This window comes from Rhinolophus sinicus, linkage group LG03 (genome assembly GCF_036562045.2).
Source record: "Rhinolophus sinicus isolate RSC01 linkage group LG03, ASM3656204v1, whole genome shotgun sequence".
Lineage (NCBI taxonomy): Eukaryota > Metazoa > Chordata > Mammalia > Chiroptera > Rhinolophidae > Rhinolophus > Rhinolophus sinicus.
The window spans coordinates 64,314,611-64,330,924 of record NC_133753.1 but is presented as its reverse complement, the minus strand read 5'-3'; the positions used below and the strand labels follow the sequence as shown (position 1 = coordinate 64,330,924).

At 50.9% G+C, this 16,314-nt stretch overlaps 1 protein-coding gene across 2 annotated transcripts; it reads left to right on the top strand.

Moving 5' to 3' along the window:
• The first annotated feature begins 183 nt into the window (after positions 1 to 183).
• On the top strand, positions 184 to 11,195 carry SPINT1 (serine peptidase inhibitor, Kunitz type 1). Of its 2 annotated transcripts, XM_019725462.2 has the most exons (10): positions 184 to 658; positions 7,124 to 7,251; positions 7,459 to 7,597; positions 7,688 to 7,858; positions 8,037 to 8,063; positions 8,413 to 8,538; positions 8,655 to 8,705; positions 9,428 to 9,598; positions 9,821 to 9,868; positions 10,288 to 11,195. In XM_019725462.2, exons 1-10 carry the CDS (start codon positions 184 to 186, stop codon positions 10,491 to 10,493), a joined length of 1,542 nt encoding a protein of 513 aa, XP_019581021.2. In that variant the 3' UTR covers positions 10,494 to 11,195. The 2 variants fall into 2 exon arrangements, with proteins under 2 accessions (XP_019581021.2, XP_074184002.1); XM_074327901.1 differs by lacking the exon at positions 8,037 to 8,063.
• The last annotated feature ends 5,119 nt before the right edge of the window (positions 11,196 to 16,314 follow it).

The following is a 16,314-nucleotide window of genomic DNA, read 5'->3' as shown; positions in this document are numbered from 1 at the left end:
CCGCAGCCCTCCCCTTCACTTCCTCTGGGCTGGCCCGCCTCCCTTGAAATCTCCCCGGCTGATCCGGTTCCCCGGCTGATTCCGTGTGTCTCTTCCTCTGTCCCCTCCTCTTTCTCAGGTCGCAAGCACCCTTGGAGCCCAGAGGCCCGCACTGTGAAGGTGACCCCCGCGGGGAGGAGGGCGATGGCCCCTGGGAGGACGATGGCTGGCACCCGCCTCTCCCAAACCTATTTCCCAGCTGTCGCCGTGTGTCTGCTGTGCGCTCTTGGCCTCGGGGACACCGACGCCGGGCCGCCGCCCACGCCCCCCGCGCTGCCGGCTGGAGCCTCCTGCCTGGACCGCTTTACTCCCGGTGTACCCTCCTTCGTGCTCGACACCGAGGCCTCGATCAGCAACGGGGCCACCTTCCTGGACTCCCCAGCTGTGCGCCGCGGCCGGGACTGCGTGCGCGCCTGCTGCACTACCCAGAACTGCAACCTGGCGCTGGTGGAGCTGCAGCCCGACAGCGGGGAGGACGCCGTCGCCTCCTGCTTCCTCATCAACTGCCTCTACGATCAGAACTTCGTGTGCAAGTTCGCACCCAGGGAGGGCTTCATGAACTACCTCACGCGGGAGGTTTACCGCTCCTACCGCAAGCTGCGGACCCAGGGCTTTGGAGGTAAGGAGAGGGTGCGCGGACGGATGGGTTTGGAGAGACTCAGGAAAGGGGCTGGTTATGGAGTCCTGGGGGAGGCGAGCATCAGAAAGGGGTTGATTGAGAAGAGTCCTATTCTACCCCAACTCCTCCTTAGAAGTAGGCGGTGTAAACAGTAAACAAAGGACAGGCTAGCTGAGTGGGGAGGGATAGACTCCCCACTGAATTCCTAGACTCCCTCCTGAATTCTGGGTGCTGAGTGGGCTCGTGCTCTGGAATGTGTGCATGGGGTGGAGGAGGCAGCTCCTCAGAATTCCCGACTTCTGGCTCTGCTATGCTGGGTCAGGAAGTGAGCTGTCTGGAGGCCACCAGGTGACTAGTAGGCACCCCTGGACAAGTTCCATCTGAGGCCCCTGCAAGTGAGCCTGGTGAAGGAGAGTCTCCTCTTCCACTGCTGGGCTTGCGACTGTTTGCATCTCTCTGCACCCCTTCTTCCTACCTATCGATTGGCCTTTGGTGGTCTGGGGAAAATTGCCAGACCCCGGAAACTAAAGAACAAGCCCAGTCTGAGCTTGACCCAAAAGGGAAGGGGCTGTGTTGTGGGCACAGTAGCCAGAGGCTCTGGGGTGGGGGTGAGGAGGGTTGCTGGGTGAGTCAGCCCACTGGTATATATACCTCCTAGGGGAGGGATGGATGTCAGCTGTCCAGGCAGGTGTGTCTGCACGTGAGCCAGACAGGGCTCCCTCTCCCTGCCTGGCATCTGGTAGCCAAGCTGTCTGCTCAGCTTGTTTACTTCCGGGGATAAGAGCAAAGTGGGGGCCAGGGCTCCCCTTTACTCCTGGGACTAAGCAATTAGCTGGGATCAGGGCCCCTCCAGAGACCTTTGTTCTCCATTCTCTCCACCTGCTGTTCTGGCCAGGTGGGGCTCTAGGGCAAGGATGGGTCACAACTGATAACCTCTGTTAGTACTTTACAGCTTACTGATTGCTGTGCCACTCAACCTCTCACTGAAGCCTCATGACAACCACCTCTGAAAAAGGTGCTATTAACAGTCATTCCATTTTTCAGGTTAGGAAACTGACTCTCATGTTAAATAATCTGCCCAGGAGAGCGCTGCCCATAAATAGTAGATCTAGGACTCAACCCTACATGGGACCTCCAAAAGTCTTGTGCTGTTTTTCACACAAGACCACCTTTCTGGAAGAAGCCTGTCTCTGACCAAGGACAGCCCAGTGGGCTGACAGAATCAGAGCCTGGGGCGCCCAAGGACCAGGATTAGGTTGAGACTGAGTCTGGAGGTGGTCATTCTTAATTCTGGAAAGTGGAGTAGGGACTTTCCTCTCCAGCCTTTTCCTGGGCCACTTTCTCTCCCAGGTTAAGGGTCCACTCTTCTCCCTATCCTTCCAGGAGCAATCCTGGATCTCTGAGAAGTGGGATGAGGATTCCAGGAGGGGGTACCACCTCTGGGCCTGGCAGGGCCACCACGTCCCACTGGACCAGGGCCTGAGCCTGTTCCACAAGGAAGTAGCAGAGAGTGTAGGTGGTGACGACGCTAATTGACCTGTGCCCTTCCTGTGCTGACAGATGCCCCATGGGAGACCCAATCCCAGGCCAGTGCCTGAAACTCTGGGGTCTGGTCAGGGAGTTGAGATGGGTGAGGCCATCTGGTCTTGGGACCAACCTTCCTCTCCTGGAAACCTTCCCACCCCCAGATTGGCCTGTTTGGCACAAGACAGGGTGGAGTGGGGATTTCCTGGGCATTTAGGGAGCTGGGTAGGGCTTGAACTGAGTGTGAGCTTCAGGCCATTTTCATGATGTTGCAGTGTTTTGCGGAGGTGGGGAAGCTGTGTGGTATCAAGGAATCCATTCTCAGCTGAGTTCAGCGAAAGAGGTTAGAGATGGCCATTATGGCAGGCAAGGTGGGCAGGTGCTCAGGGCTTCTAAACCTTTGATTCTTGTATTACCATGTTTCCTCGAAAATAGGACCTAGCCGGACCATCAGCTCTAATGCGTCTTTTGGAGCAAAAATTAATATAAGACCGAGTCTTAGTTTAATATAAGACCGGGTCTTATATAATGTAATATAATGTAATGTAATATATAACATAACATAACATAAAATACCGGGTCTTATACAAGACTGGGTCTTATTAATTTTTGCTCCAAAAGACGCATTAGAGCTGATGGGCTGGCTAGATCTTATTTTCGGGGAAACATGGTAGGTAGAGAAATCCTCCCCAGGGTGGGTTTGTTTGTTCCCCTTTCCCTGCCTGTGGCCAGGCCAGCCCAGTCCAGATTCCTGTGGCTTCCTGAGCACCCTGCTCCTTCCCCTCCTCCTGCCCTCCCCCTCGTTCTGTTGGAGGAGTAGCTTAGGAGGTGGAGTTTGTATTTGCCTGGAGATGTCCTGGGGCTTGGCAGCGGGGGGAGGGGCTGGCTTTATGACTACTCTGGCCCTTTGCTCTCTTGGAGGTAGGAAGAAGAGAATGGTAGGGCAGGGCATCTGCCCCTTGCTCCTGGGCACTGCGGCTTGGAGAGGACCAGCTGTGTGGGGGTGGACATTGCTGATTTGACACATCACTCTGCCTGCCACTTCCCCTGTGGGGGCTGGTGGGGCTAGCCTGTGAGTCTGCTAGGTAGACTGCCAAGTAGTCTGTCTGTCTTCTTTCCCCTTTCAGACAGCTGATTACTTTCTGAAATAGCAAAGAGGGAGGAACGGGCTCCTCCCAGCTCACCGCCCCCTTGGCTTTGTTTCTCAGAGTTCTGCTTAGGACTGGCCCCTGGTGGCCCTCTCCTGATCTCCAGCCAATCTGGGCATTGGTTCCAGACAAGCACTTTCCTTTCCTGATCTCCCCGTCTCATTTCCCCTCAACGCCTGGAATCCAGATCCCCTTTTCTTATTCTTGTAGGCCTCTGCACTGTTTGACATGTTTCTCTGTGGAAGCTCTCCCTTCCTGTCCCTTTGCTGTCACTGTGTGTCCTGGTCTTCTCATCTCTGTCTGTGACCACCCTCTGTGAGTACCCCATTGTGTTTGCTTTCTCTGCCTCATCAAAGAGGAATCCCTGTGACTCAGCCTCCAAGCAGCTGTTCTTATCTATTTACCTTCTCTTCCTTTGAATTCCCTCTTACATTGGGCACACTCTCTGTAGAGCCTCTGTGGAGGGCAGTTTGGCAATATTTATCAAAACTGTAAATACATATAACCGCAACACAATTCCACTTGTAAGAATTCATTTTGCAGCTATACTTACGCATGTGTTGAACAACTTACCAGCCAGTTCTTCACTGTAGCATTATTTATGATGGCAAAGACTGGGAAAGATATCAATGTCTATCAACACATCCTATAATTGGATACTGTGATGCTCTTTTAACAATAATAATAAACCCTGAGGCAGCATGGTTTAGTTCTTAGTAGGGAGGGAGGGGAGGGAGGGAAGGATGGAGGGAGGGAGCAAAGAAAGGAGGATCGAAAGCAGAGGAGACTGGTGGACTGGTTTTAAATAAGTTATAAATTATGGTGTATTCATACAACAAGTACTATGCAGCCAAAAGAAAAGAGAACTATATGTATTATTGTGCAATTATTTCCAAGATATTTTATGAGAAAAACAAGAACTTGCATTCTTATGAATTCAGTACTATTTCTCTCTTGATATTCACATACATAAACTAGTAAGATCGGATGCCTCTGGAAAGAGGAACTTGAGCGTTAAGGAGAACAGAGGGTACTTGATTCACACTTCCTTTTTGTACTTTTTGAAGTTTAAATCATGTACATATATAACCTAAGCTAAAAACAAAAGCTCCGAGATTATAAAAACAATCAAAATTACACCTCTAAGCAGGTGGGTGACCAGCAGCGTGGTGTTTTGGAGAATGAGCTGTGGAGTTAGACCACGGTTCAAATCCCAGCTCTGCCATATAGAAACTGAGTGACCCTGGGCAAGTCATTTAACCTCTCTGATGTCAATTTTTCTATCTGGAAAGAGGGGCGAGGATGCAGTTGTGCCAGGGTGGTTAGGAAGGCAGGCAATGTAGATTAGGGCTCAGCAAACTTTCTGTAAAGTTTCAAACAGCAAATATTTTAGGCTTTGTGGACCCTACGATGTCTGTGGAAGCTACTCACTTCTGCTGTTGAAACGTGAAAGAAGCTATCCACAATATGTAACCGAATAGGCAGGGCTTGTTCAGACACAAATTTGAATTTTATATACTTTTCACATGTCACAAAATACTATTCTTTTGATTTGTTTCAATCATTTAAAAATATGCCCAGGGGTGGGGTGGATTTGTCCCGAAGGCCATCATTTGCCAACCCCTGATGTAGATGGTGCAAGTAGATGATACAGCATGGTGCCGAGCACACATCCAACAAGTGACAACTTTGTTGATAATTATGACTCCAGATCTGTCTCCAACTCTGGCTTCTCTGCAGCTCCCAGTGGGTACCTCCCCTCTGGATGGTCTTCCCTCCCTCAAATTTAAATTCTCTGTGACTGAACCCACACGTTTAAGTTCTCTGTGACTGAACCCTCTAGATCTGGTTTCCCTTTTTCCTGTGCCCTGGCTCTTCCTCCCCACTCCCCAGCACCCATCAGACAGAAGCCCAGCATCTGCCCACCAGTGTTGCTTCATCCTCCCTTCCATTCCCTTAGCTGTTCCTTAATTCAAACCACTTCTGTTGCATCTGCCCTGCCCTGCTGCGCTGGTGCACTTGCCAGCCTCCTTGCTCCATAGAAATCATTCCAGACAGATGGGTAAACAGCTGCTGCCCTGAGCCCAGGGCTGCCCCTGCTACCCAGGCCCTGGGCCCCTGCCTTAGCCCTCCTGGACTTCAATCGTGCATCTAGGACGTCAATGCCTGGTGCAGCCAGTCCTTCTAGGACTCTGTACAGATTCTCGCGGCCAGTGTCTGTCTCCCTCCTGTACCACCAGTTGCTAAATATTTGAATGTCACTCCTGCTGTGTCCACATGCCCTGGCCCAGCATTCAGGGCCCTCTGAGGTCTGTCTAGGCCAGCTGGTCTCCTTAATGTCATCAAACCAGCCCTGCAAATTCCCAGCTCCTTGCTTTGGCTCCTCATGTTTTCTGTTGTCATCAACAACACAGCAAGCAAATAAAAACAAGAACAAATAAAAACCCACAACCAAACAAATGAAAACAAAAATAAAAGAATCAAAAAAATCCTTTCTCTCTTCTCCAGAAAACCTTTCCTTATTCCTCCAGTCCGCTGGAACCTGTCCCTTATCTGAATGTCCCTTTCTTTGTCCTGTACATGCGCTGCATACGGCTTCATCTTGTTGGTCCTTTTCTCCTGTTGCTTCATCTTGTTGGGTCTTACCTGCCCAACTGGACTATAATCCCCTCGAGGACAGTGTATTAATTTCCTATGGCTGCTGTAACAAATTATTATAAACTGGGTGACTTAAAACAATAGAAATGTATTGTCTCATATTTCTGGAGGCAGGAAGTCCAAAATCAAGGTGTCAGCAGGGCCACATTCCCGCTGAAGACCCTGGGGGAGAATCCAACCTTGCCTTTTCCAGCTTCTGGTGGGTCCAGGCCTTCCTTGGCTTGTGGCTGCATAACTCCAATCTCTGCCTCTGTCTTCACATGACGTGTTGTTCCTTCACTCTATGTTCTCTTCTGTCTTTTATAAAGACACTTGTCATTGGATTTAGCACCTATCCAACTAATCCAGGATGATCTCATGTGGAAATGCTTAACTTGATGACTTCTGCAGAGACCCTTTTTCCAAATAAGGACACATTCACAAGTTCTAGAGTTTAGACATGGACATACATTTTGGGAGAACCACCATTCAACCCTTTACAAGCAGGAATCCTGCTTTGGGTTTGTTCTCTCTCCAGCCCCTAACCCTAGACGAGAAGCCTCAGGCAAAGGCTCTGTCAGGTTGAGGGAGGGTGTGGTTCCTTCATAACTGGAGGCCTAATCTGTCTGAGGTGGCAGAGGCACCCCTTTCTGTGGCCACTCACCCTGGGACACCACGACTGGCCACATTGCCACCTGGGGACTGTGTGCTTAAGGCCTCTGTCAGAAGCAGTTGGGCAGCAGAGAGGGGCAATGGGTGTTAATCATACATTTACTCATTTGGCTTTTCACAAATATTGTTACTTTAACTTTTTAAAACAATTAGCACAAGACCTGCGTATTGCAGAAGATAGGAATAAGCCTCTCAAAATATAGACATATATACATTTCTTTCCTAAATGGAATCAGATGTCATGTGTTATTCAGGAATTTGTTTTACAAAGTGAGTTTTACAACAGAAAAACGTCTTTAATATGCCAAAGGCATAATATATCTAAATAAAGAGAAAGAAGATGGTTTAGTCGTGGGCTCCCTCCTGCGCCCCATGTTGGTTGCTGAGTCCTAGGTTGGTTTAAGTGTGGCCCACACTGCCTCCCGCCGCCAGGAGAGACCTGGTCCATTCAGTGAGAGTTGACCTTACCTCACCTTCCCCCCAGGGTCCCGGATCCCCATGGTCTGGGCAGACATAGACTTGAAGGTACAGCCCCAGGAGCCCCTGGTGCTGAAGGGTGTGGAGAACACAGATTGGCACCTACTGCAGGGTGACACGGACGTCAGGGTAGAGGTGAGACACTGGGCTGGCTCCCTGACCCCACCTCAGCCCTCCAGGGCCCCCTTTCTTTTTGGGGCCATAGTCCAAGATGGATAGAAGCTGAGGATACACTTAATATCAAGTCCCTCTGCTCTCCCTGGGGGGTTGGATGGCTGGGAGGTTCTGGGGCAGCCCAAGGACATCAGCAGGTCCCAGCCTAATGGTGACTCCTATGTATAGAGGAATGATCCGGACGAGGTGAAGCTGTGGGGACTCAAGGAAGGCACCTACCTGTTCCAGCTGAAAGTGACCAGCGTAGACCAACCAGAGACAACAGCCAACCTCACCGTCACCGTGCTGTCCACCAAGCAGACAGAAGGTGAGGAAGCGAGTGGGGAGGCAGCGTCTGGAGCCACCCGGCTCTGTTGATTGGCCCTGTGGGCCCCCCTCACAACTTTCCTCCTTTTAGACTATTGCCTAGTGCCCAAGAAGGTGGGCCGCTGCCGTGGTTCTTTCCCCCGCTGGTATTACGACCCCACTGAACAGCTGTGCAAGAGTTTTGTTTATGGAGGTTGCTTGGGCAACAAGAACAATTACCTTCGGGAAGAAGAGTGCAAGCTAGCTTGCCGCAGTGTGCAAGGTGAGCCTTTGTGGGGCAGCTTGGGGGCTCAAGTCTGGAGTTTTCCCCAGGGCGGGTGGTCTCTCTTCACCAGTCAGGGAGGTGAGCATGAGAGTCCCCCATTCCCCGGCACCCCCATCAGCTCATCCTTGCTGGGACCTGGCCCTGCCTCCTCTCACTTCTGTTTTCTCTTTCCCAGGCCCTTCCATGGCAAGGCACAATCCAGGTGGGCTTTGCTCCTTTCCTTATTCCCCTCACCCCTGCCAGGTCTCCAGCCCTATCATGTCCATGCCCCTGACCAAGCTGCTTTTGCCCAACCCATTCGTACCTTCAAAGTATGTGGAAGGACCCAAGCACCCCACCTCTTGCAGCTCAGCATCCTCCTATTAGGATCTGCCCAATTTGTGTATAGAAGGTTCATGGGGTCGGGGGGTTGATGGTGTTAGAAGGGAAACAGCAGCTGTGTCATGATGCTGTGTTGGGGTAGAGAGGGCCAGGTAGATAGTGGAGCCTTGGTACTTTCTGGCCTTTGCTGGAGCCTGACCTCACCTCCCACTCTGTTCTGCCCCATCCAGTGTGCTCGGGCACATGTCATTCCACTGAGTTCCAGTGCAGTGATGGCTGCTGCATCGACAGCTTCCTGGAGTGTGATGGCACTCCTGACTGCCCCGATGCCTCCGATGAGGCCACCTGTGAAAAATGTAAGGCCTGGGAGATGGAGGTGTGGTAGGCAGCAGACGGGGAGGTCCTAACCATTTCCCCTGCACCCCTGGGAGACCCTTGTTGGGCCTGTGACTCTGATCTTTCATCTTTGCAGATGCCAGCGGCTTTGAGGAGCTCCAGAGCTTCCATTTCCCCAGTGACAAAGGTGAGAACCCCCCTCCCCCGTCCCCTGCATCAGCGTGGATGCTGGCACTGCCATCCTCACACTTCCCATCAATATGCCAAAAGGGCCTGCTGTGTGTGCCAGGCTGTGGGTGCTCAGCTCTCTTCTTTGGCTCTGTTTCCCAAGCATCAGTCACCCTCTTAACACCTTCAGAAATTTAGCCATGCCCGCATATCACTGTGATGGTGTTTACTTAATATTTATTTATTTATCATTTTTTTAACTTAATGTATAAAAAGGGAAATTTTACATTACTATCATCAGTGGAAATCTATTATATGCCACAAACTGAGATTGACTATTAAAATAAATGTAATCATTTTAGCTGGGCATTGGATATAAATTTTAGCTGGATATTGTTGCTTGCCAGGGCTCAGACTCTAGCCACTTTTGTTAAAAAGTAGACCATCCAGTGCTAGAGAAAAAAACCAAGACCTGACACAATCAGAAAAACTGAAAGAAGATTGAAAGAGAAATAGTGTAGTTTACTTCTGTGTCTAAGATTATCATCCAGGATTTGTCTTCCTTACTTCTGGTAACACTACAGATGTTTCTGGGGCCCCTGAGACCCTCACTGAGTCACAGCTGTCCTCCGCCTGGCGTGGGGCCGGAGGTGGCGGGCAGCAACCATGTGGAGCCTGGTGAATGGTAGCAGGGAGGCCCCGTGGACTTGCTCACCCCTTTGCCTGCTCCTTACCCCCCAGGGCACTGTGTGGACCTGCCAGACACAGGCCTCTGCAAGGAGAGCATCTCACGCTGGTACTACAACCCCTTCAGCGAACACTGTGCCCGCTTTACCTATGGTGGTTGTTATGGCAACAAGAACAACTTTGAGGAGGAGCAGCAGTGTCTTGAGTCCTGTCGTGGCATCTCCAGTGAGCAGGGCAGTGGGGGGATGGATGATGGGGAGGGGAAAGCCTTAGCTGGAGCACTCTGCTCTGTCCAAGGCATGGACTGGTCACACTGTATCCTCAGAGTGTCCTCAGAGCACCTGAAGTGGGGCTGGGAGAAGATGGCAGTGGGGGATTGGGGGTACGGGGGGAGCAGCTGAATCTCAGCCCTTAGTATTAACTTCTCTCTCCCCCATCACTCTGTAGAGAAGGATGTGTTTGGTCTTCGGCGGGAAAGCCCCATTCCCAGCGGAGGTAAGTCCTGGTCTGCCCTGTTACCAATGAGGAGGTATCAGCTCCACACGATTGGCTGTGACTGCCTAACCCTGTGTTGACAAGGATCCTGAGGTTGGCTAGAGGCACAGTGTCACAATCAGTAGTGACAGCTGCCATGTCAGGGGCGGGAAACACAGTAAAGTACATGCTAGATGTTTGCCCTCAGTTCCAAGCTTTTCCCCAAGCTACCTGCAAGTAGAGCCATTGGGGGCTGAGACCTGAGGCCCATCAGAATCCATCCCACTGAGCTCCCAACAGAGCCGTTCAGCTGTCCACATGCTGGCGGTCCTTCCACATGTGTCATCCATTTGACTTGGTCTTTTCAATTCAGAGTGGGGGGTGGCCATCAGAACTGAGCAGGCCCTGGGAGCTCTTCATGCCGCCCTTTCTTCCCCCAGGCTCCGTGGAGGTGGCCATTGCAGTGCTCCTGACCATCTGCATCGTGGTGGTGGTTGCCATCCTGGGTTACTTCTTCTTCAAGAACCAGAGGAAAGACTTTCACACATACCACCATCCCCAACCCCCTACCCCTGCCAGCTCCACCGTCTCCACCACTGAGGACACGGAGCACTTGGTGTATAACCACACCACCCGGCCCCTCTGAGCCTGGGGCTGCCTTGACTGTTCGGCTCGGGGTTCTTGCCAGCTCTCGCCTGGCCCTGCTTCCTCCTTGCCAAGACTGAAGCCTGGGCTGCGAAAGACTTGGGGACCACACTCCTCCTGCCTGTTTCCCAGGCCCACTCTGCCTCAGAAGCCAGGCTTCTAGCCTCTCTTGGATATGTCTCAGCTAAGCTCAGGCCACTTGTTCTTGAGGAGGCTCCAGTGTCTGAAAGGAGCAGAAAACCTTACAGCCAGTACTCCCACACACAGATTGGCCTGCCTAGGATTTCAGAGAAAGGTGGAGTTTTGTGTCCAGTTCAAAGCTGCCTGCCCCACACCATGGTGTCGGGAAGGGACCTGGGTTGTGTCAGAAGTTGGAGGCCCCACTCTGTCCTCCAGAGCTACCCTTCCTACTCTGCAGTCCAGAGCTGGGGAAAGGACCTCCCTATGTATTTTGTGCTGTACAGAGTTCCTTTGTTTATTTAATGCCGTGGGGGTGGATGAGAGGAGTAGAAAGTGGCTATGTGGCCTGTGCTACCACTTCCCCTTCTCCCAAGAGTGAGCCTCAACTTGGCCTGGGAGCCAGAGCTGCTCCATCTTCCCCGTACCCCGCAGGGCTCTCTCCAGCACCACACCCCCACCTGCTCCCCTATTTCCCACAGGCCCCAATCCACCCACAGTGTAATAAAATGGTTTGTTCTGTGAGGCTTCTGCCTCTGCTCTGTGGGCCAGGAGAGGGACAGAACTGCTGGGGGGAGATGTGACTGCCCAGTCCAACCGGTTCAGGCTTTGGCCACCTTGTTTAGCAGGTTTTCCGACCCTTTCGAAACTGCCCCAGCCCCTGAGGGTGGAGAGAAGTGCCAAGTTTGACCACCAGAGGGGAGGGGTGAGAGTGCCATGGAAGTAGGGGGCCCAGGCAAGCTGCAGTGCTGCTGTGTAGTAGTGTTTCTTCCTGGTTTGAGCCTGTCAACAAGCCTGTTTGGTAGCTGGGGCGTCTTCACTGCAGTGTGTAGTTGAGAATAGGGAGGGAGGGAGCACAGGCTTGAGCCCTGGTTCTTACCTCCACTCTCTTTGGTATGGGGTCTAGCGACAGGGGTCCCGTCTGTCCCAAGTCCCCACTGTCTCCCCTTCCCACCCACTTCTGCCTTGGATTCTTCACAGCAATGTAGCTGCTCCCCAGCCTCTGCGCTGCTCCCAGGAGCCTTTAGTTGAGGTACACCACTCCCACACGCACCCCTCCCTTTGAACCACATCTTGGTGGGGGGAAAAAGCTTTTAATTCGTTTATTCAACAAATTATTGAGCTCCTATGTGCAAGGTACTGCCAAATGAGGTCTTGTCAAGCTAAACACATAGGAAGCACTATGGGAGTGTTTTGCATAGCTCAAGTTATTGCCTTGGCACACCACCCTGTGATGAAGGTGCTGTTATCCCTGTTTTACACGTGAGGAAACTGACAGCAAAGTTGAGTTCCCAAGGTCTGAGAGCTGTTACAGGAGGACGAGATTCAAACCCAAACTACAGAGGGTGCCAAAAAAAATGTATATGAGTACACATTTTAAGAAAGGAAAAAACTATTAAAATTGTATAATATATACCGATAACAAAAGATTAATACAAGTTATGTGTATACATTTTTTTGGCACCCCCGGTACATGGCTCCAGAGTCTCGTTTTATAAAAGAGAGACTTAGATTGTGGTGCTATACAGAAAAATGAAATGGCAATGTGAGAGGTTGGGGGCTACTTTTTAAACGAGTACAATGGAAGTGAATATCCATGTGTCACAAATGTACATACAGCTCATTGAATTTCCTTAACTGCACACACCCAGGAGCAAGCACCCAAATTGAGAAGCAGACATTCCTAGCACCCCAGGGTGGGTCTCCTTTTGTTGGCTAATTTTTTCATACCTCTGTTTTTGAGCCTGTTGTACTCTCATCCTGACCCACCTCCCCCTTTCTCATCTTTCAGCCTAAGCTCAAGTTTCTATTCCTGAAATCCTGTACACACCCATGGGGGGGGCACTCCCTGCTCCACACCCCTGTGTCTGTTAACAGGACCCTGAACACAGGGCACTGCCTTTTCCTTTGCATTTATTTAACCGTCTTCCCACTCGATTGAGCTCCTAGAGGTACAGAGGGCATCTTAGTCATCTCTGGGTCTCCAGCACCCTATTCTCCTTTTATGACCTTAGTAAATGGTAGAAGTTGACTGAATATTGAGTAGATGGCAGGCGGTCTGGCTTGTTACCCGCTTTGGCTCTTTCTATTTCATAGGGCACTGCATTTTTGCTTCCTACTTTTCCAGCCACTCATCTATCGAAGGCTCAACACGGGCTAGCTCCCTCCTCTAGGCCCTCCAGCACTACCAATCATTACTCAACTCCCATCATCCCTTGGTTCTCTAAGAGCATTTCCAGGGCTGGGGTGATTAATGGCTCATTAAATTCTGTATCCCAATGCCTAGAACAGTGATCAACACAGAATAAGTGCTTAATAAGTGTATGTTGGACCGAAGGGAACATCCTCTTCTCAGGGAGGGGTGAAGATGAAGTGAGACCGTGCCAGGCAAAGCGCCATCCCAGTAAGAGCCACAGGGATGGAGGGAGGGCACCGCTGAGTCAACTACAGCAGCAAGAGGTGGGATCGCGCAGGGGCCGCTAGAGGGCGCGCTCACGGCTACTGGGTGCTGTGTTCTTTGCTGCAAGGGTTTGAGCAGAATACGCGGTCCCAGGCAGGTGTCAGGTGTGAACAGTGAAAGCTGAGACGCAGCCCCTGCTCTCCTGGAGTGCTGGCAGAAGGGATGCAAATACTGTAACAAAACATTTTGGTTCCCAAACTGCTCATCTCTGTGACTTCCCCAGCTGTCTTCATTCCATCCCCACCCAAGTGACTCCTTTTTCAGAACCTCATGCCTCCATTCCTTTGCACAGGCAGTTTTCTCTATCTCAAATGCCTCTTTGCCCCTGGAAAACTCCTACTTACCCCACGATCCAGCTCAAAAATGCCTTCCCTGCTTCCCTATTCTGTCATGCTGTACACAGCTCATCAGTGTGCAAATGGCCCACATGGTGTATGTCTGCCCTTATGTGGCTGAGGCTCCGCAGGGCGGAGATGGGGCCTTAGTTATCTCAGCATCCCTCATGCTTGTCCATATGAGGTATCTGACAAATGGCTGTTGAAGAAAACAGAGGCTGGTCAAGCCATGGAGATTAAGAAGGAGGTTGAGAAATGGCGTCACGGAGGAGATATAAAGTGAGATGAGCAGGTGGGTGTGGGTGTTCCAAGCATAACAAAATCATAGTGAACAAAAGCTAGGCACTGGAGATCATGGGCCTTGTTTTGTTTGGGGACCAACAAGCTGCTGTTTGGCTCAAGCATTGAGAGTGAAAGCTGGGAGGTTGGTGGGTGGAGGACAGATTGGTGGGCATTTGGGGATTTGAGCAGGGGAAGGGGTGATCCAACTCAGCTTTAAGGAATGGACAGGTAAGCAGGCCATATCACTAGAGGTCGCACCACAGGGGGAGGGAAAGAGGGAGGAAGCCACGCCCAGTAAATAAGGCAGGGTAACCTATGTGAAGTACATAGTAGGTTTTATAGTAAAGGCTAGTTGAAAGGTTGTACCTGGCAGCCTGCAATCATACTTTGACCCAAACAGTGGTTTCTTTAGTTCGTTACCAACATTTAAAGAGTCAGGAAATTTAGAAAATCCACATTTCTAGCTTCTCGTGAAAATTTGAGGGACTGGCAATCCAGGACCAACATGCCTGCCAAGTTCAGTCCACTTGTGCTAGGCAGGCACTAACCCGTCCACAGCCCCAGCCCAGCCTGCTGCTCTCAGGCTTTCAGCTTTGGGATTCTCATCATCGCACCCCTTATCACCCATCCTGCTTTCCCTATATTGAGGAGTTTTCTCCAAAACGTATTTGTCCTAACAATTCAAATAAACACTGACAAAAACAGCATTGTTTCTCCCAAACCCATCCCTGCCCACTTAAACAAACAGCCTTGAACAAGGCGTGGTTTGCCCTATTGCACAAGGCCACTCCCTTCCCCACCCAACCACAGCTAGATGACAGCCTGGGAAGGCACTGTTCAGCTCCCCCTGGGAGTGGTTGTCATCAATAGTGCCACCGGGAAGCCCCAGGCCCCCAAGCCCAGCTTCCGCATGGGGCGGCCTAAACTCTTCCACAGGCTCTCTGAGAGTTTGCCTGTCCTCCCGCCTGCAGTGGCTCCTGGGGTTTCTATAAATGGAGCCCAGAACCAGGATGACCAAGAAAATAATAAACTGGGAAAGAAATTTAGAGGCCCCTTGCTATGGCACACACACAAAAAAAGGCTGCATATTTCAAAACAAAACTGAAAAAAGATATTTACTCAAATGGCCACATGTTATCTCTTATGATGAAACCACAGGTGGTTTTTGTTTTCTTCTTTTGGTCAACCTGCATTTTCTAAATTTTCTGCAATGAATATCTATTGCTTTCGTAATAAGAAAAAGTTAACTTTTGAACAAGTGTCATGCAGGGTGTCATGCGGGGTCTCTGGTCCCGCTCCCCGCACAAGAACACAGAATATGGTGAGTCCAAAAAGGAACACCCATGGGGCCACAGATAGGGGAGTCATACCGCTATATTCTCACTGGTGGCTGGGTTGGAGACACAGGAAGCAGGAGCCATATGTCCGCTTCTGCTGTTGCTTCTCTGCCACTGACCCCACTTGCTAACTGCAATCCGCGCCTCTACAATCTGCAATCCACAATCTGCGCTTGCTAACTCAGCCACAGCAGTTATATCAGTGGCTAATGGCTAACCCGTAACAGCTGATGGCCAACTAGTCACAGCTGATGGCCGTCTACTACCCGAGCCAGCACCTTTCCACGTGAGGCCGAGAGCCTGGAAACTGCTCTCTGGGACTCTGTCCCCACAACAAGTATTCAGATATATTTCAGAAAGAAGCAAGTAATCAGACCATGAAGCTCTGAGATGGGATAGATACAGTGGGGATGGAAAAGAAGAGGGAACTTCTGGAGATCTGGGGAAAGAAAGGAGAAGCTCCAAGACTTGGTGACTGGATTATGCAGAGGGACAACCTGAGTCAGTGGAACCTCCAGGTTTTCTGTCCTGAAGGGGAGGTAGTGCCACCAACAGAAATAGGACCAGGTGGAGGAGGGGCGGCTTCTGGAAAACCAGATAGAAGGTGAGAGGCACCAGGTACCAGATGAACACCAGTTTTATTGATTTTATTGTTGGGTTCTTATTTTTTGTTTGCTTATGCCTTGCCTTACTGGGGGAGGATTTAAAGGCAGCTTAAAAGCGACTATAAATGATGACATAACATGAGTATAAAATAGGAACAAGATGAAAAAAAAAAGCAAGAAGGAACATAAAATAAGGCCAGGAAGAAGGCAAAAACATGAGTCTTGTAGTCCTTGGGCCATACAGTTAGCTCTGAGGGTTCAGGCTGCAGTGCAACCTGACAAGGCCTGAACACGCTAGAGGTGAGGATTCTGGGCTTTGTGGAGAGGATGGATTTGGGAGTAAGCCATGTAAGTGTGAAACGGAAGGCTGGGGAGATCACTATGAGAGAGAAGCAGAGCAGGCCTAGAAAGGAGAGAACAGAAAGTGAGGACAGAGCCTCTTCTTGGAGGAAGGGAAAGCAGAAGAGGAAAAATCAGAGGAGCGCAGGAGACCCAGGAAGAGGGAAGTTCAAAGGCAAGGTGCTTCAAAGTCTACCAGGGTCAGGAAGGAGGAAATTGGGGATGATGGGCGGCTGACCATCAAGCATCCTTGAGAGGGCAGTGGCTGCAGAGGAGCCTGGTGGAA